The 21046-nt window shown below is 49.2% G+C and overlaps 1 protein-coding gene across 8 annotated transcripts in view; it reads right to left on the reverse strand.

Moving 5' to 3' along the window:
• The window catches only part of nfixb (nuclear factor I/Xb), a 128593-nt gene that overhangs the window by 6375 nt on the left and 101172 nt on the right, over positions 1 to 21046 (reverse strand). For 6 of the 8 annotated variants that reach the window (XM_019893500.1, XM_019893502.1, XM_019893501.1 and 3 more), the window contains 8 exons: positions 13614 to 13679; positions 11931 to 12005; positions 10935 to 11055; positions 9275 to 9310; positions 8735 to 8865; positions 7532 to 7606; positions 4098 to 4226; positions 826 to 1001 (listed from right to left, as the gene is read on the reverse strand). In XM_019893500.1, coding sequence (XP_019749059.1) covers positions 826 to 1001; positions 4098 to 4226; positions 7532 to 7606; positions 8735 to 8865; positions 9275 to 9310; positions 10935 to 11055; positions 11931 to 12005; positions 13614 to 13679 — 809 coding nt within the window. The remainder of the gene's footprint in view (positions 1 to 825; positions 1002 to 4097; positions 4227 to 7531; positions 7607 to 8734; positions 8866 to 9274; positions 9311 to 10934; positions 11056 to 11930; positions 12006 to 13613; positions 13680 to 21046) is intronic. The other 2 variants (XM_019893508.1, XM_019893505.1) reach the window with 1 other exon arrangement.

A 21046-nucleotide genomic window follows, 5' to 3' on the forward strand; every position in this document is an offset into this window, starting at 1 on the left:
CCCCGCCCCCCCTCCCCCCCCAAAAAAAATCCATGACGGAGGTGGGGGGAGGGTAGAGGCAGGCGATGGTGGAAGGAGGGAGAGGAAGGTGGTGGATACAACAACCAAAGGGATGACGGATGTGGACGGCATCCTTAATGGAGGGGTGAAAAATAATAGTTGGGTTTGATAGGAGCGGGAGCTGGACGTGAAAGGTTCCACGGGGGGTGGTCCATGGTGGGTGGAGGAGGTGTGGAAGAGGTCAGCGAGCAAATTATTGAGCGCCATTCATCCAGAAGATGGCAAGAAATCAAAACCATGAGAGACTACGCTTGGACACAACAACAGCACCATCAACAGGACCAGGACCAAAGAACCAAAGTCCAACTAAAAGGGCAACCACAACCAGAGATGGAAACAAAAAGACAACACGGGACTGATATGCTGGACGACGCATGTATCGTGAGTGACCGTCAGTGTACTGATGGCCGCAAAGTGGGTGGAGCCAAAGGGAACCCCCCCTCCCCCCCAAAATATTGGGAATGCCTTTGTTGAAATCAGCAAACGGCAAAATGAAAATGACTTTGATTTGACCCATGACCTCGTAAACAAGGCATGCGGTGGAATGTGTTCATTCTCCCGTTTTAAGATGAAGACCCGAATGATGCCGGCAGATTCGAAAACAAATCGCCGTTCCCGTCTGTTTTCACTGTCATGACGACTCACAGTCGTTCATCGAAAACAACTTTTGACGACATCGACGACTTATTTTGGTGACGTGTAATTGAGCCGCACTCCACGGAGAGTTCGAGTTCTTCAGGTCGGGGTAGAGGCGAGGAAGCTTACCTGTCCGCCGGCCTGCCCCGGGCCATCGGCGCAGACAAACTGCACAAACTCCTTCAAAGGATCCTGTCCAGGGTGGTGGTGATAGCGGATGGTCGGGTGGGTGAAGTAGGGGCTCGACTGCTGGATGATGGAGGGAGACGGGAAGTGCAGGGCCGAGGCAGAAGCACGGGGACTCCCTGCGGACGGAGAGCTTTGCGTTACACCAGTGCGTGCGTGCGTGCGTGCGTGCGGGGGGAGCCCAACAAGGGACAGGCGGCGGCTCGCGCTCATTCTTACAGATCGCAAAGATCAACCGTGTGAATCATGCCTGCACGATGACCGCATCCCAACAGGAATCGTTCAAGTTTCAGTGCAAATCTAAAAATGCAAAGCTTGTTTTCCCCATGAAAAGCTGTTCATTGAGGTTCACAGCGATGGTCAATGCTCGCAAAGTTTTAGGATCACTCCAGTGATTCTAGAAGGCTTTACAGAGGACGGCGCTCTCTCTCTCTCTCTCGCTCTCTCAAATGCACACACAACACATGCTGCTTTTCTTATGTGGATGCTAACACGCACACGCACACACACACACACACACACACACACACACACACACACACACACACACACATCTTTTAGTCAGCAAGTTTCAAAGTCATACATGGTTCACACAAGCAGAAAACCAAAACGTCCACACATTCAGAATTAGACCCGCAGAGCTTGTAAAAAAAAAAAAAAGCAAATACACAAAGTGATCATTGACTGGGGTCTTAAATTAGCAGTTGTTAATGTCCGCGCGCCAATGAGCTGTATTGAGCCTGTGATTCATTGGCATCGGTGCAACTTGGCCAATGAGATCCGAGAGCAATATTTGATCTGACTCATTTCTTTTTTCTTTTTTTTGTTGTTGTTTTTTTTTTGTTGTTGTTGTTTATGATAAAAGTCAAATCATTCATGTACACTTCCAAATAGGCTGTCTCCAAATAGACAAAGCCTCCCTCTGTCAGAGCGAGATCTCCATTCCTAAATCGACTTGATTTATACGGGAGCCCCATCCTTCCCTTAACTGCGCCGGTCTGACCCCCCCGCCCCATCCAAGCCGACAGCTGCCCACGTGAGGCTGCCAACACTTCTCCTACTTATGTCTTATACATTGTGCGCCTGAGTGTACTTCGTGAGAGTGCCAACCCCGCTGCATTGCCCCCCAGAAAGGGGGGCCTCTCTTCCTCTGAGCCCAGCGACACTGTGCACCCATGCCAGGCTGCCCGCACCCCATCGGCGCCGCCTCCCTGTTCCTATCGTCCCCCTGTTAATCCCATTAAGGGCTGGGTGAAGGCCAAACTATCTGGGAGTCGAAGGGGGTGGGTTGGGAAAAAGGTTTATGGCGGTAGGGGTGATGATGACAGGATAGACTTTGGGTCCTCCGCCCTTCTACTCATCTGAATGGGGGTGAGGGGGGGGGGAGCAGCACCTTGCAGAAGGAGTGCCGTGGGAGGATGGCTCGAATGTGCTTCTCAATCCCACTTCTACGTCTCCGTAGAACCCTTTGGGGCATGTCTTTCATGAAGAAAAAAAAAAAACAACAACAACAAAAAACGACGACGACGATGATGTTGTTGAAGCGTTACCTCTGCATGGAAACAGCACCGGATTGAAGACGACAAACAATACTTCGCATATAATTCATGTCTGCAAATTTGAACAGGCCGCTGAAAAATGGATGGCGGGCAGCAAACGGCCCCCGGTCTGTCGTTTGGACACCCCTGGTATACGCGATGGAGCGGATTTGCCGGAGCTGCGGCCCATCGGCAGTTAATGAGCGACCTCATCGCGTCAAATTGGATGGATGGCTTGATAAGCCTTTAATGTACCCAAACTACACACACACACACACACACAAAATAAAAAGCTCCTGGACAATTATTTGCAGACAGCTTCGTCTTTGGCTGGATTCACACTCGTCCCCTTTCCAAATAGATGAAGACCCTCCCCCAGCCGCTTTATCTGCGCTGTGGCGATAAAATGAGGAGAGCTGCAATTTATTGTCTGGACTGGTTTGGCTTTGTTTGATATCTGCCGTTATCACGAGCTTCTTGCTTCAGCGTGAGGGACGAGCAGCTGGTTCACAAAGCATTTCGCTCCAAGTGATATTCTTTTGCTTTTGCCAGTCCTCAATAAAACAGATGAGATCGCTGGATCACTTGATCAATCGGTGATTCGAAAAAAAAAACAAAACAAAACAAAAAAAAAAACAAAGGCACATTCATCAATATAGTAAGCGATGATCCATTGAGTGGAAAGAAAGTCGATAACCAGTGAAAGTGTCACATGACGCGACATCCATGGCAACGGCAGCCATTTTCTGGGGTTGAAATGTTTAGCAACTAGCGACTTGACGTAAGCACTCATCTTTAGTTGACTGAGGATGATTAGTAGATATGCGCAATGTATCTATATCCATCCGGTTTTCAGATAGAAACACACACACACACACACACACACACACACACACACACACACACACACACACACACACATTGATCTATTTTTCAAAGTCGAGGATGTCATTGCTCATCGAGTGGTTTAAATGCTTGATGCCGACTTTCGCACAGCTGGCATAATTCCCACTCAATGGCCCATTCATAACCCGTGAGTCGAACCAATTATGAAAATGGTTGAACGTAAGCTACGAGGCTTACATTTGGGAAGCAAACACTTGACATCTGACGGGCAGATGGGCCCGAGGGTTTTTCACGCTAAAAGACAAACAGCAGTCCCCAAGAAGTCCGCATTTGCGTCAAACATCTCTGTTCCTTTTGTTAACAATGATTCTAACTGGGGCGCCACGTCGGGCTCACAGCGCAGAGGCGCGGCGCTCGATTCCGGTACCGCGAGCTGTACGCTGGCCACATCGTTTTACATTGACTCCAATGCGAGGCAATCAGGCAAGACCGCAAGAGGGAGCTCAAGCGCTTGAGTAGGCATCGAGGCAAATCGTTTGCCCCCCCACCACCATCTACCGACAGAGAAACACAGGAAAGGCACAGGCCCAGAATGCCCAGAGCTGCCACCAGTTTGTCGGGCACCCTCCGATATTAGAAGAGACAGACGAGGAGGCGGAGCCAAGCGCAGAAGAGCTACCTGCCAGATCCGAAATTCCCAGCCGCTCTCATTTCCCTCGAACCACTGCTCCCGCTCTTGCTTTTGGGGGTGGGGCTCAAGTGGTGGGAGTGAGTATGAGGATAAGGAGGAGGGTGGGAGCGATTAAGGGTCTGGAGCTGGGTTGGTCTCACCTGGTCTCACTCCCGCCAGCATTGGCAGTGGGTGGTGGGTGAACGCCATGCGGGGGGACCTCGTCTGGGAGGACAGGGCGCTGAAATCGAATTTCCCCGGCTTCTTAAGAGAACCAGGCGATGACAGTCCTGGTAAAAAAAGGGGATCAACAAAATGGCAGAACAGAGACGAGGTTTTAATGAAACATGGCTGCGGTGCTGACTTTGACTCTATTAAAAAAAAAAAAAAAAGTGTCGCTTGAATTTGATTGCGAGAATCAAAAGATTACGATTGACTGAAATCAATGTGAGGTCATTTGAATCATCGTTGATTTAGTCGAGTGGCTCCACAGACCGATGGCTCGACGACACTCACTGTCCATAGTTGTGTACGGTTGGCGAGCTGTCGCCCCGCTGTCAAAATTGGGCGTGGGATGCGGGGGCGGGGTTTGGTGAGAGGCCACGTTTGAAGCGGTCAGCGTAAAAAAAAAAAAAAAAAAAAAAAGGGAAGTGACGGGGAGGGCGAGGATCGTGACTGGGCGCAGAGTATCAGGAGACGGGAGAGCTGGGAATTGTCGTGGCGACCGAACATTACGACTAGCGCGGCCAAAGCCAATCTGATGACTCATCCTGAACCTCGACAACCTCCCAGAGTCAAGCTCCACCCACGGCAAAGAGACGCACGGAAACACACGACACAAGCAGCAGCTACATTTAGCCTCTCGAAATGAATGAATGAGATTCGGGTTGGCCGGCGGGACCGAGCGAGGCAACAGCAGAGACTTTTCAATTCTATCCGGCATTTTATAATGCCGCTTAAAGACATGATGGATCATGTTCAAGTGACACCGCACATGCGCACGCACACGCACACAGACAGGCTGTTGAGGCAGGGTGGTGAGCACCGGGCAGGGTGCCACGGAAGGCTGGAAGAAGGCTGCAGATGGACGCGAGAAGGATTTTCGAAACCGGCCGTGTACAAATATATTCAAGTGTCCCCCACCCACCCTGTCTATAAACGTCGGCTGAGGTGGGAGACCTGGATGAAACATCCGTCATTTTGATTTTAAAAAAAAAAGGGTATGCTCAGTACAGGCCCAGCTCACCAATGGACCAGAAAAAGGGCCCAAAGTGCGAGCGCTACGGTTGATGATGTGTTCCAAGCCTCTTGTGGCCAGCACCGAGGGAATTTTTTTTTTTTTGGATTGCAGAAGGGAGCAATTTCGCATTTCAAGCTTTGAGGGCCAAACCCAAAGGCCGTAGTTGACCTCTGCAGAGCACCCCGCAGCGTTGACATCAAGTGGAAATAAAGTTCTGGATACAACAATCCGCAAAGCCGGACAGCAGTTGGGAAGTAAAAGTACAGAAGGGGATGCATTTTGGTGTTTTTTTTTCTCCAGCGGCATACTATGATCATGTTTGGCTTTTATGGCATTTGCTTCAGAGGACAATCATTCCATTTCACAAACTCGTCACAAAATCAAATCTTCTCATCGAATGAAACAAAGATGTGGGTGCTAACGACGACGAATCGCAGCCTGGCAAAAGTAGTTTGAGCGAGACACATTTTCTCACCCCCCCACCCCTCAAAAAAAGCTTTCCTGGGGATGTGTCTCTCTCTATTCAGCTCCAGTGCTCGAATACTTGTAGGTCCAGGCTGCATCGGTACTGACCAATCTCTATTGGAGTGCGACATGTCAACAGGCTGGCAACCACACAAGCCTCCGACTGTCGCAGTACAGGTGCTTAGCGCGCACACACATAAGTGCAAGAATAGCAGAAAGGTACTTCACAAACACTCACTCAGATTTGCAAGGGGGGAAAAAAAAAAGAGCGTCCCTGATTAGCTGACTAGCTAACACATCATCGGCACTCTTAAATGGCAACCAAGGGACCGCACTTGAGGCAACGTAAGGACACCATGACCACATGCAGACATCCCAACACAATTGTCAAATGCCACAAATATTTTTACACAACAGTTGAGCAGCATTTAAAGATTTTCCCACCACTGCGGAGGCAAAGCGGGCGGAGAGAGCGAGACAGAGAGAGAGAGAGAGAGAGAGAGAGAGAAAGTCATGATGAATCGCATGATCACCTGCTAAGCTTCCGAGCTTTTCATTCAGGTTGAGCGGTACCTCGAGAGCAGGCCCAGTCCTTCCCCTCAAGGCCCCACCCCACCCGTCCTCCAGCCCTCCATCACTCTCAACACCGTCACCGCCACCACCAGAGCAGATGTCTGCTGTAACCCAGTAGCTCCCTTCACTGCAGACACATGGAGCCACCATCTGGACTGGAACGCAGCCCCTCTCCAGATTGGCCAGTGTGGATGTGTGAGTGGATGTCACGGAAAGAGAGTGTGATAAAATCACGGTTTTGCACGTGCGCGAGCGCGCCTTTTGTCAAGGCGCACAACGGCGACAAAAAAAAAAAAAAAAAAAAAAAAGCTGCCTCGGAGACAGAAGGCATCCCACCCATTGATGATACATCTGGGGGGCCTTTACTCGTATTTGGTTCGGGTCATGTGCCATCGCTCAGAGGCGGGTCTGCGGCAGGTGGGAACACCCTTCCACGGTTCTGTTTCGACAATCAAGAGCAGGAGAGTCCCAAACGCTCTCGTTCAACAGCTCTCAAAACAGCCAAAGCACCGAGCCTCATCTCGTTGACAACTTGGAAGCGACCTCTTTTTTTTTGCACATCACTCAAGATGCACGGTGGCGTGCTTCGATCTTTGGCCACCGATGTTTGTTTGAGCTAACGGCAGCTACATGCGCAGTATACTGTGGGTGTGTTTGTATCCATACGATCAGACATTAGATGATGCTTTTATTTATTTATTTTTTTTTAAATTTACAGGTCAGTAACCCATTTAATCCCAATTTTTTCCCAGACATTTAAAAGTCTAAATCAGGTGTCATTGTGAGCCCCTTTTAAGTAATCAGTAATAAAACACTTTAGAGCCCTGTAAATTAAATCATTGTTGTCCTTCACAAATGTGACCGTTGGGATTAAATGGGTTAAAGACAACCGAGCTAGTCGTGTGCAACTCCCGATCTTAAATTTAATACAGTCAGGTTTGCTTTTTAATAGTCAGTAAATGTGATGGCTTTTAGTGCACTGGTGTTTGTTTGTTTGTTTGTTTGTTTTTTTATCCCCCCGGATGCCACTCAGACAGAAAGACGGGCGCTGACCGCTAAGATAGCGGCCAACCAAGAGGCTTTGCTAAATCCGCGGAGGACAACAGCAGACAAAATTGACCCCACCCGGCCGGCGGCAACGGAGCCAGAAAACGAGACACACCGGCGATGAAGAGGAAGGACGAGAGAAGCGCTCACAGAGAAATGTCATCAAAGAAAAGAGAGAATGATGCAAGGTGACGGCGGCGCCAGCCCGAGGAGAGCACACACACATGAAGAGGAACATGGACACAGTAGAATGTTTAATGTTGCTCTAACCATGGTAAGGAAACTGCACTCCATCGCTCTCATGCTTAATCTTCCTCTCCTGCACACTGGCCAAATGGTGCTGCACTGAAAGGCCAAACAGGGGAGAAAGGGAAGAGTTAACAGTGGAAGACGGGGAGGAGAGAAGTGGACGGAAAAGGAAACAGATGGAAAGAGTGAGAGGGGGGAGAAAGAGAGGTGGTGGTTAAATCATGGACATTAAGGGGATTTACGCGATAGGGTGCAGCGTCTTCGCTGCCGCGCTGATACTGCAACGGCGCCGTGCGAGCGGGAGTGACAAAACAAAACAAAAACAGCATTTTGAAAAAGGCTAAAATAACTTAGCTGGACATTGAGTCCGTTTTGATGCATCAACAAGAAAACGAAGATGAAAAATATGACCGACGCTTAGTTGTCACTCTTGGTGTCTACTTTCGGGACTCCCAAAACCACCGGATGAAGAAATCTATTCAAAAAATCGAACATCCAACATAACAAAAAAAACCCCAAAAAGTACCATTACTGTAGTTGAAAAGACGAGTAAGCGCACGACAAAAGATTTGCAATTGAATCGCAATTGCCTGCTGCACTGAAAAAAAAGAAAAGAAGTCGTTGGGCATAACTATCCTGCGGCACAGCGGCAGACACGGGCGGGACTGGAGTCTTTGTCAGCATGTGACTGAAGCAGACTCATAAAGATCACCCAAATCAGGCAGGAGTCGGAAAATCAAGTTGGGAGTGTCAACGGTGCGCCAAAGGCTTGGATGGGGAAAGTTTTTGGTCCACTTCAAGTCAGTTCTTTTTATTGGAAGGCACAGCCTTCAACGAATCCTTTGTTGAAGCCATCTTGATTGTGTTTTTTCCATTTTAAACAACGTTTTGGATTTTTGTAAATGGCACATTTCGGATCAATTCTATTCAGTTTTTCAAAACAAAACTACCGCAAACCCGTCAGCTTGTACTGCCCCTTTTCTTTTCTTCTCCAAAGAGTTTCAATTGGTTTAGGTCGTGGCTCTGGCCAGGCCATTTGAAAGCAAAAAATTCTTGTCACACAAGAAGACAGAGGAAACGCCGCCGTCTCAAATCCAACGATCGATGGTCTTTTCACGTTGGAATGAAATCATTCGGACATCGCGACCGTGATCTGACTTGAAGTGGGCCTCATGTCAAAAGCGCGACGAAGCGACATCCGGTCAAGGGACGAGGATGGATTACCTGCATCGACGTCGTTGGGCCAACCGCTGGATTGCGAGCTGCTGCCGGCTGCCGGCGAACGGCCCGAGTAGAAGACGTCGTCCACCGGGCTCTCCATCTCACTGTCGTCGATGGACTTGCGCTTGTTAGAGCTGAGGAGGAAGACGGACGGATGAGGTCGCTTTGAGTCTTCGTTGCGCTCGAGGCATACTTGGCCCGCTGGCGGCGAAGTACGGTATCGATGACCCACGCTCAAGTTCAACTTCATGCCAAGTCATGCGAGTCCCGATTTTGAATCAACATGCCGTATCGCCTTTCGCCCCGACCACGTGAAACCAAACACACGACGAGCTTATGCGATGCCGGCCGGGGACGCATTCCGCATGTGACCGCACATTCTTATCGGCTCGCACATCTGCCAACAATAAAAATACGAGGGGCAGAAAGTGCACGAGCGCTTCAAATCGTGCGCGTGTGACAGCTCGCTTGGCTTTTGTACGAGTGCGAAGAAGGGATCTGTGTTCCATTAGTATCAAGGGAGATATGCTGTGGTGAGTGTACCTCCGTGGGAGACTTGCATAAAGCTCCATTTCGGTCCTGCAGCGTAAGATGAGCGGGAGAGGACGAGGAAAAACAGACAGCCAAACAGCAGACGGAATGACGGATGGAATCGGTCGGTGGAATGAAAGGAAATGAGAAGGATTAATGATGAAGGAGGAACAACGGGGAGGAGAAAGCACAATTGAAAAAGCGGAAACAAGCTCGGCACAAGAGTACAGCAGAATTCACATGTCGCACAATTCGGAAATGCTGACGATCGATCGATCCATACGCTTGAAGGTGTTTGCGTACCGGCGTGCGCTGCGCTCACAAGGTTCGGTCCAATGAGATTTCATACAAAAGTACGGAAGAATTCTTTTTACAGAAATAACAGGAACAGATATTGGCACGATAATATCGAATCGATCATATTTTGGTTTTTTTCCCCCTCGGGGTTGTGAGGAAAAAAGACGCCTTCTCTGGAGTTGCTAATTTTATTCTATCTGGAGGAAATCAAGACCCGGATGGCCCAAAATGTCTTGAACTTCAATGACGGAAGTGATGGTGTTTGGTTCCCAGAGGACCTCGCACATCCCATCCTGCAGACTTGGGGGCCCCCCCGGCTCCTGATCTTAAACCTGCACGCTGCCTCGGGTCTGCGGATCAGACACTCGTCGAGGTGCCAAGAACTTGGCATGGAAGGAGACTTTTCCGTTGGAACGAAAGTGGCCTTCAAACTCATTTGGATTCTTTGACTTTTTTGACTTGATTGTTGCTGAGGCTGTTTTTGTGCTTTTCGACCATCTTCGTTCCGACTCGATTGTTTTCTCGTTTTCTGTCGTATGAATTCTTTTTGCTCCATGCACAGCACTTTGCATACAGCGGCGATTGTTTGAAAGTGCTTTCAAAATACCCTCGACTTGAACTGTTCAATGTAATAAAGAGACAACGAGGCAAAAAAAAAGAGTTTTGTATTTTTGCGTCTACATTTCTCATTGCATCTCATCCGGCGGTTGTGCCAACAATATTGTGGCTGTCAGTTTTATAATTTGCGCGCGCGCGTGTCTGTGTGTGTGTGTGTGTGTGTGTGTGTGTGTGTGTGTGTGTGAGAGCACCCATCGGTTACCTGGTGGAAGGAGTGGAGGTGATGGAGCGCCGTCCCAGGGTGACCTGGTTGATGTTGTAGTATCCAGGACTGTCCAAGTCGGCCAGGGAGAAGCTCGGGCCGGTCGCCGTCGCGACCGGGGCTGCGGAATGCCAGCGCACAGATCAAATGTCAAAGCAGCTCATGAGAAACGCTCGATACGGACGTCAGTATTTTTTTCCATTTGTGATGGCGGACAATATTTTTAAGATGACGAAAGGAACAATTTCGCTCTGGGTAAGAAGCCAGATCATAAACGTTTCTCGTCCATGCACAGCACTTTGCATACAGCGGCGATTGTTTGAAAGTGCTTTCAAAATACCCTCGACTTGAACTGTTCAATGTAATAAAGAGACAACGAGGCAAAAAAAAAGAGTTTTGTATTTTTGCGTCTACATTTCTCATTGCATCTCATCCGGCGGTTGTGCCAACAATATTGTGGCTGTCAGTTTTATAATTTGCGCGCGCGCGTGTCTGTGTGTGTGTGTGTGTGTGTGTGTGTGTGTGTGTGTGTGTGTGAGAGCACCCATCGGTTACCTGGTGGAAGGAGTGGAGGTGATGGAGCGCCGTCCCAGGGTGACCTGGTTGATGTTGTAGTATCCAGGACTGTCCAAGTCGGCCAGGGAGAAGCTCGGGCCGGTCGCCGTCGCGACCGGGGCTGCGGAATGCCAGCGCACAGATCAAATGTCAAAGCAGCTCATGAGAAACGCTCGATACGGACGTCAGTATTTTTTTCCATTTGTGATGGCGGACAATATTTTTAAGATGACGAAAGGAACAATTTCGCTCTGGGTAAGAAGCCAGATCATAAACGTTTCTCGTCAGCGAGGAGCTGAGTGCGGCTTTCAACCGATCTTCTTGGCGAAACAGACTTTTACTGGTTGAGCACTTTTCCACCTTGGAGGCACTCAAAAAGCGTCTCCGCATTCATCGATTGATGCGCGGCGTCAAGAGCGACCGGGGGGGTGTCGCTATCTCGCCGAAGGCCACCTCGGGATGGTCGCGGGGGCTCCGAGTCCAAGACCAAATCTCCATGCGTTGTTTTTTTCTCGTCAGAGCAGCAAGCAGCTCGAATGTGGGACGAGAGCACCTTTTTTTTTTTTCCCGCGCTTGCATCTGACAACGACGCTCCTTTTTCTCACCGCACATCATTGTGACTCAAAGCGGTTGTTTGCCATTCGGAGCGAGCTCCTCTTCGGAACGCGCGGTGTTATGATTGGATCGGTTTTCAGCGTAGCACCCAGTTCAAGAGCGCGGGGCGGCGAGCGGAGCAAAGGAATGGAACGAGTTATATCGGGTTTTGGATAAACATCTGAAACCGGTTAGCGAGCTCGACCAAAAACTGTAATTTATGTCATAAATGTGCATTACTCCCCTCCTCCAAATTTTTACCAGTTGTTGTAAAGAGAGCGGCTGCTTTTGTTCGCTCGGCCGCAAGGGTGTTTCAGTGGATATAGTGCAGTGTGCGACCAATGATAGGAACTGCGTGTCTTTCTGGAGGGACTGACAGGCTGAATTATAGTCGTGACTCACTCTGTGACACGCGGACCAGCTCGGCTACGTTCCACACCCCTGAAGTCACGAAGCAGTCCTGGAAACTCAAGTGGCCTGTGCAGAAAGCAGAGTGAGTGAGTGAGTGAGAGGGGGCCGCGTGGCACGTCGTAGACCGAGATGCGCGGATGGACATACGCGGAAAAAAAGACATTTCGGTCGTCTGGCGCATGCGCAGCCGGCATACAAACGGGCGCTCGGCGTAATAACGGCCGCGGCCTCATTTTCGGTTCAGTTGTGAATTTGGTAGACGCGCTACTCCTTTGTTGGCGTTGCTGCTAAACGGCAAAAGTGCATCCGCAAATTGAATTCACAAGAAGCTAGAAACATCTGTTGTTGTTGTTTTTTTTTTTTCCTCCTATCAAAAGCCACCCATAACAGATTTCTGAAATTCATTCTTATCGTGGACTACGATAGCATTAGAAATGATGATGGCCAGATTGCATGCGAGAGATGATCACCAACAGTTTAACTCATTCAGTACCAGCCAATTCTAGACCAAGTCTGAAAAGACGTTGAAAAACGTTTTTGGGAGTGAATGAGCTCATAGGCCGCAGCAGCAAGCGTGCGTTATCGAGCAAGTACGAGACCCTCGCGAGCAGTCAAGAACAACGGCGCTTTTCCTTCCTCCTTAGCCTGCTCCTCCGACAGACATGAGGTACGATTTACTTTGAAGACATTGCGGTGAGGACAAAAACACAGCAGTGAATACTGAAGTGACCAGGACGAGGTCAGAAGAAAGAAAAAGCCAAGCCAATAAATACAGAGGCTCCACACAATCAAGATTTGTCAGCATTTAAAAAAAAAAAAAAAAAAAAGTCACTTCTTGAAATAAACACCGTGTGATTGTATGTTTTTAGCGTGCCGCAAAGTTGGTAAAAGTACACAATTCACTCATGTTAGCACCGTGGGAAGTACAAAGTAGTGAAAAGAACGACTCGGATGAGAAACGCGTTCGATTCGAACTCTCCGAAACGGACAAAGTACGGATGCCGCGTGTGCTGGTTTTCTTCTTCCTCAATACAAACGACGATCTTCTGTTAACAGCGGATGCTCGCACTCAACCGGGCGCAATTGGAGTTGCGATTGGAAGCGCTCTCGAACGGCACTTCTTCATACGAGGAGGCTTCGATCTCGCCCCAACGTCCCGATATCGCCGGCGCCGTGTGATGTGGCCGCTTTCATTTCTTCCTTCCATCCGTCAGCCGGCCACTTGGCTTTCCCTGCCGTTGTTTATCTCCTCACGACAAGCCCCTTCCCCGTTTCCCTTCGGCCCCCCTCGTCCCTCGCTCTCCGCTCAGTCGAGCGCTGCCGGGGTTAACCGCGGCGGCGACAGCGTATGAGGTCAGCGCTAAGCTCGGCGGCGGCCATGTGGTTCCCATCTTGGACGAACGTCAGCGTGATTTATGAGTGGCCCGCCGCAATCCCCACACGAGCCCCCCACACTACAGTACCAGCGGCTCTCCTTACCATAATAAACCTCCCCTACTCTGTTGGGACGCACTTGCTCTCCGAGAGGCCTCGATGTCCAGCGAAGTGTAGAACATGCACGGTGCGTGTGCTCGGATCTATACGGGCCCGTGCTGACAGCCATTTGAAACCGTTGACGCGAGCATGTGCAACTCATCACGAAACTGTGAGATCAGTGTACAAATGCATGGTTACCATTTGGCGGGGGCTTGACGTCCGTCTCTCCTTGCTGGTTTGAGTTGTCCGATTGCCCCGATTGTTCTGAAACGGGACAAAATCAGAACAGAGAGTGAAGATGAGTCACGTGTGAAAGCAAAAGGACATGTTCTGATCAGTCCCTTTCGGTGTATCATCGCTCGTTTTTTGCCACTCGCTTGACATGACACGTTGATGCAAAGCTCTGTTGAATATCCAAGATGGAAGCTGAAGGGAATGAGCCTGAAAAGCACTCATTCTAAGTCAAAGACAGGACAAAGTGACACAGGTCCAGGAGACATTTCCGAACCAAATTTGAAAGGCCGTCGCATTTGTAGACCGCTAAAGTATGCATCCAATATCGACCACGGAGAATCAAGCGAGGTCGGAATGACCCGAGTGCATTTGACCCGGATTTACAATTGAAGTTGACTCTTTGCAAAAGGCAAATGTCATCCCCGCATTTCCAATAAATCAAATTAAAAAATACATTTTACCATGAAATATGCCATGATCCTCTTAATAGTCTATTACCTTTTTTTTTTTTGTTGCTTCCGACACACAGTCTTATTATTTTTAAGTCCCAAAGCAGCTCAGAAGTGAAGCATGAAGCACGAAGCCTCCCCAGAGGTGATTTGTCAGTCGAGGAATAATTGTGACATGTGCATTTGGGGGAATGTTTGGATTGTATTTCGTCGACGGGTAAAGGCCCGGCCGGCCGGGTCATCTGAAGTTTGTTGTACTCTCAAGAAACACAAGCTTCCCCGATGCTCGTGTGTAAGTCCAAGTGTGAGAGTCCAAATGTACATTTTTTGGGCTGGTGGGAATTTGTCTGGAGTGTATCGCTGTGTGTTTATGCGAACTTGGATCGGGGAGGGCAGGCGGAGCGCCGTCTGCTTCGGCTCAGTTTGTTTGGCCTACTTAAAGCAGCCTCGTGGAGCTTTACGGGCCGAACCGTTCGGGCCCGTGAGCGCACGGAACTGTGGCGTGGAGGCCTTCCGGGGGCCGAGAGGGGAAAATTTGGCGCCGAGCAGAATACGGCCCCTCGCGGCCGGGAGTCTGCCCCCGAATCTCAAAGTCCTCAAAGCCCAAATCGGCGCCTTGATCTTGGGCGGCGCTGCGGCTTTGCTTGCCAGCCCGCCGCAGCGGCGGCGGCGTTCACGGTGGCTGCCCATCAACACGCGACAACAAAGAGACAAAGGATCCCCTCGTTGCTCTGGGTCAGGGAGGAGAAGCCAAGGGAGATTTGGGACATTTTGACCGCGATGCCCTCCCGCGGTCCAACGGCACAACATTTTCCTCATTTCCTATCGCCCGCCGTCGTCCTCCGTTTTTCTTTATCTATCATGCTGTCGCTCCGCAGCATCCTGGCAGCCATCTTAGCACTTGGCAGCCATCTTAGGTTTGGCGGTACCCATGCATTCCTGCTAGCTGACGGCACCCCCAAACCAACACACACACACACACACACACACACACACACACACACACACACACACACACACACACACACACACACACACACACACACACACACGCCCCCACGCACACATGCGCATGCTGTTTTTGTTTCACACAGACCCAGTGGTCTTAAAGATAAAAATGATGGCATATATGTATTGTTAATGGACTGCAGCGGGATGCTTGACTGCAAGTCCTGCGAGGTCCGAGTTGTCATAAAAGCAAAAGTTGAATGAAAACTCGCTCCGTCCGGCATACTCATCATTTTCAACTCTGGCCACATGATCAAGACTTGAGCATGCATAGAACCTAACATTCTATAGCTCCAAGAAAGTCGATGTTGCGCAGTCTTTTTTTTTTTTTCCTGTCCAGATCCCAATAAAGGTTTCGTATTTGGTTTTGTGTGACTTTTTGGAAAGCAATCAACGTTGACACCTCTGTGATGGTCACATTTTTTGTTGCAAACTGACCCCGGCCGCCGTCAGAGAAGGCAAAAGTTCTTTGGCCCTCACAGGAAAAAGTTTGGGGAGCCCTGCTGTAGATGAACAAAATATTTCTGATGAGCTCGTGCGTTACGATAATCCTTGCACCAGGAAGAGGGCAAGATTGGACCGCCAAAATCAATTCGATTCAAGTCAAGTCGAGTCAGATTTCTTGTGCTCCATGTACAACATACAGCACAGATGAAATTTATTTCCTCTCAACCACAAAAGAAGAGCTTCACCAGGAAAAGCGTAGCCAAAGCCCAGACCTAAATGCAGCTGAAATTCTGTGAAAGAGTTCAGCAATTTTGCAAAGGCAAAGTTTAACATAGTTCAAAAAAATGCGAAGCCAACATATATCAGCGATGTAAAACTTTCACGAGACATAATGTCTGCCGAAGAAGTTTCAAATAGCCCCCCCAGCCCTCCCACCAGTCCTGTGTTGCTACGGTACCGGTATTCAAAGCGGGTTTTACGATCTGCACAACTTGAAAGAGGTACAAGGAGAGCCATCGAGGGCTCCAAGTGGGAGGCGGAGTGTGCCCAGACACTCCTCTGTCCAGATGAACAATGTTTTGTGATGAGCACCTTGCTCCGGCGCATGCTCCGTCGACCACCGGCAGGGGAAAACCACTGCCAAAAAAGCATCTCATACGCACCGGCCCGTTCGTCGGCAACAATCACCTATTACACAAACATGTGCGCGCACACACACACACACACACACACACACACACACAGCACGGAGGTGCATGTAACCCCGAGAGCATTTATTAGCACGCGTTCATACACAACATAGATTCATTTCCTTGCAAAAAAAAAAAAACGCGATTACACACACACACACATTGAAACACAGATGAATCACCCTTATCTAGTGCACACAGTCGCCCCGAGGCCCCCTGGTAATGCCCCTCCGAAGATAATACACAAACACACGCAGGCCACCAAATACGCGGCGTTATCACGCTTACCACACACATTATGCTGCCCCGGTCAATACGGTGTACGCCCGCTGATAGACTCCTCCTCACACTTGTAAACAAAGGTTAACAGCAACACATGGTGAGACAATTTTCACGTCGCAAAGGCTAAAACGCACACCTGGATAAATGGATACACCCCCCGGCTGCCACAAAAGCATTAAAAAAAAAAAAAAAATCATCACGCAATGACACACAGGCGCCGGGGTAAATCATTCAGAGACACTTGAACTTGTAAAAAAACAAACAGCCATCACTCACGGGCAGCCATTGTTAGCGCTAATGGAGGCATTTAGCGCGTTCGCATTCATACAGTACGAGTGCCGACGACACAAATGGCTTTTCATTTTTGATTTATTTATTTCTTCCCCCACGAAAGGTTTTCTTGAGTGCTTGCACATCACAAGCACTCACGCGCAAACGCACCCGTGAACTAATGCGCCTTGACGGTGGCAGTTGATTTATTTTTTGAACAGACGACACGCGAGTGCAATCAAGGAAAAGACAAAGAATCTTCCTCTTGTGCTAGTTGTCCATGATTGCAAAAAAAAAAAAAAAAGTGCCAAAATTGCGTTGCTGCTTTTGGCACTTGAACATGTCATGGCATTGAATTGGAATGTTTGTGTTGAAAGTGTTTGCAGGTTTGGCTAAGAGCCACGCAACAAGCGTTGGTCGCTTCTTAGCGTCAACCTTGAAACAATAAAGGTGTTGCGCAACCGTAAAATGATTGCGGCCACAGCTTTCTGCGACATCAATATTAGTCGGGCCGCACTTGGACACACGTATCTTCTAAAAAAAGAAGACACGACACAGTAGGTCTGAGCTCCTTCAAGCCCGACCTTCTGACCCCTGCGCTTTGTGCATCGGGACACGTCCCGAAAATTGATGGAAGTGCTGCCGCGCCATTTAGAAACGGTTTACAAGAAGCCCTCGGTTCTCATATGCAAACATGCAAACGGCAACTGCGACGCTGCGACCGTCCAACTTTTGGTTTTGTCAGCGAGCCTCTGCGGTGTCATTTCGGGCTCGCCGTGCCGACGCGGTCGTGGTTCACTTCGCAGTCGAATGACAGGGGCCTCCACCTCGGACTGCTTGAAAGCTCCTGCGCCACTGTTCTCTCCCACTTCATCTCCGTCTTCCCTCCGCCATTCTCTCGGGCTGCCTCATTCATCTGTCTGGATGAGTTACGGCGTGGAGGCTTGTTGCTCCGAGCCCCGTCGGACGTGGGGGACCGGCAACAGCTCAGTATCAGACACCGGTTCAATGCGGGAAATCCAGTCGCGGTGTTGTTGTCCACACGTCTGCGGCCAGATGTGATGGAATCGTTCAAGCACAAAGTGGGATTTTGCAGGCATCTGAGCCTCTCGCGCGTATGGTCGGGCATTCGAAAACAATCACCGACGCAGATCGGGCAGCGCCATCCGAGTATGAGCCTCTGTGTGCCAAGAGTGTGTTGCACAAGGGTCGCGGTGGCACTTTGCAGTCGCGTTTAATATTTTGCCGCTAGCTCATCAAGGGACTCGTGCAGGGGGAAAAAAAAAATCGCAACGGAAGATGCTTTCCTCCGTGAAGTCGGATCTCTTGCGCATTGGATCTCACTCGATTCTGCAAGTGTGCCTAATGAAAAATGCGGAGCATTACATTCATGTGTATGTCTCCCCCACTTTCAATTTTCTCAGCCTCTTGAACCCCCAAAACCACACACACCCCTTCCCCCATCTACTAGCCTCTGGATAAAGAAACCCAAGCAACCTCCCCAATTGGGTTTCGCTTAAGAGGTTTATCAGTATGTTGCTAAACATTCTGACCCTTTTTTAAAATCTTTAATGCGCTTAAAATGTTCCAAACCCTCCTAATCCCCACGGCTATCCCACACAGATGTTCACTCGGCTCTTTTATTGGACTTCATTTCAACATCTTTTTTTTTTTCTCCCCCCCTTTTCCTTTTCCACCTCCTCCTTCACCCGCTCCACATCCGCACGCACTACCTCGTCTCTTCCCTCCCGCGGGTACTACACGAGGATTCCTCGTTTCTAGTTGAGCAGTGTTTCGGAGGACACTTTTTCTTACATTAGCTAGCGTCCTCATCAGTCACAATCTTCTTCAAGTTCCACATATTGTACTTTTATACTTGTTTTTAAACAAATGGCTGTGTGAAAAGATGCCGCGTTCTCTCCCAAAATACTTTAACGTCGGAATTTGAGGACAGACACCGGTGCCGACGCACTAATCCCGTTTTAAAATTTTATCACAGCGATAAAATAACGACGGAACGGTGTGGTAACCCCCGGTGGAGGCATCGGCGCATCTTAAAGTGTTCATTACTCATTTTGGCAGGAGCAAAAGATTTTTGCGGTCTATTTTTTGGGTCACATCTGGAGGAAGTAAGGACGCTGAAGCTGAGCCACTGGCAAACGACTAATACGACGCTATAAAAAGACTACATTCTGGACTGATGGCTGATTTGGTATTAATGGTAGAAGCAGGCGCAGACAAACGAAGACAAAGCCTTCCGAAATTTGGGGAATAACAGCAGGATTTTCGACTTTGGTGCGGATTTCCCCCCCTTGTACTATTTTGGGTGCTTTCCTTGAAAGCTATTTTGGCCACCGCTCCCTAACTATTAAACCAGCGGCTTCACATCCGAAAAGTTGCCCTCATGTTAAAGGAAACAAAGTGGCAATTATGAGCTCTAAAAATAGCGAGGCCAGACGACGTAATCATGTTGTTGCTGTCGAATCAACAGCGGTACATCTTTACGACGTCCCTTGAACGGCTGCTATGTCATTCCATGTGACAACACAACACGAGGCGATTAATTGTTAAACGTGTTTCGGTGCTTTGCTCGAGTGTGACTGGTGTGGGGGTGTGAGGCTAAAAATATGGCGCTCCATTTACATGCATGTGATATTGTGTCTTATAGCTCTCTTATGAGAGCGTATACGTTGAAGAAAAAAAAAAAAAAAAAGTCTGGCGAGCACATGTTGAGGCACAGTTGGAGATAAGCATGTAAACATCTGTGACCGAGGGCTGAGCGCTGGCGTGTGGGAGGGAGACGGTGATTTTTTTTTTCCCCCCTTTTTTCTTTAAAACACACAAGCCTGTGGTTCGTGTATGCGTGCTCCTCGCTAGCCTGTGCGCGCTTCACATTGGACCAACACCTACACAGTATGTTTTCCTTTCTTCCCGCACATGTATGAGTATGCGCACGTGCACGGCATCGCCCGAGCCCCGTGCCAGCAAGAAGCAGGTGTGGGGAGGCAGCGCTTTGCATTGCCCGTTGCCCATCTGCGTGGCCGTCTGTGTGCCGCCTGCGCCCTCCCAGTGCCAATGCCACAGAGTGGGGAGGCAGGGGGGCGAGAAGGGCCTAAAGGGAATCAACCATGGGAGAGAGACGAGGGAAAGGGATGGAAAGATGGAGGCTCGAGTGTGTGTGAGTGGAGGGGGTGGCTGGCTGGCTGCCCGTGATCCCCCCCCAACACACACACACACACACACACACACACACACACACACACACACACACACCCTGTTTCTTTTATCTGTGCCTATGCTGATGAGCTGTGATGTACGAGGGAAGCTGGACAAGGGGAGGCTAGGAAGGGGGGGAGAACCGTCTGCTTGTTCTCATGGCTTTCTGGATAACATTGATGGATATAATCAAGCTTGGCTTCTCGGGCACATACATGGCACACGATGCTTTGTTTTCAAGAAACATGTCATTTTTCCAGACAAGAATTGCACCTTTTTCCTGATTTTTAGCTGATTTGAAGCTACTTTACAATATTGGATGAGGTGAGGGTGTAATTCTGCTAGACGGCCAGCAGATGTCCTTGGTTAGCAACGGGACAAATGGCAAAGACATGCTAAATAAATTAACCTGCACGGACTAAGTGGTGGGACAGATTTCAGGAGGGTGGGGGAGGTTTTTTTTTGGGGGGGGGGGCATATATCACTTTCGTCCGACCAAATATTTGTGGTGCCAAAAATCTCCGAAACTCAAATATGCCAGAGTAAACTTTCAAGTGTTTGTCAAATCTGACATATTCAACTTAGATTTCCACGCAGCTAAACTTAACTTTCAAATGGTTTTGTAAATGATTACTAAATGATTGTTATGTTTCTGATTATTCCTCTGAACTCTCGCGGTATAACAGAAGCAGAGGTGAAAAATACTGGACTGGTCCAGCATGTTGTTCCATACAGAAAAGGGAGAGCGTCCAAGTTCAACGTGTCAGTGTATGTGCACGTCTGTTTGTGCGAGGCATGGTCTGGGCACAAGTGGAAAAGAAGATCATGTGATGCCAAGCTTTGCCAGGGAATGTGGGGAGAGAGGCTGAGAATGAAGAGGGGTGGGGGGGAGACCAGCGAGGAAAAAAAAAATGGCGGCAGAAAAAGAGGGAGTACAGACAGACAGTATAGAGAAGGAGAGACAAGAAAAAGACAGAAAGAGGAATGAAAGCGAGAGGAAGAAAAGAGGGTGGTGGGGGGGGGGCGTGGGGGTTAT

Source organism: Hippocampus comes, unplaced genomic scaffold (assembly GCF_001891065.2).
Source record: "Hippocampus comes isolate QL1 unplaced genomic scaffold, H_comes_QL1_v1.1 scaffold23, whole genome shotgun sequence".
NCBI classification, from domain to species: Eukaryota; Metazoa; Chordata; class Actinopteri; order Syngnathiformes; family Syngnathidae; genus Hippocampus; species Hippocampus comes.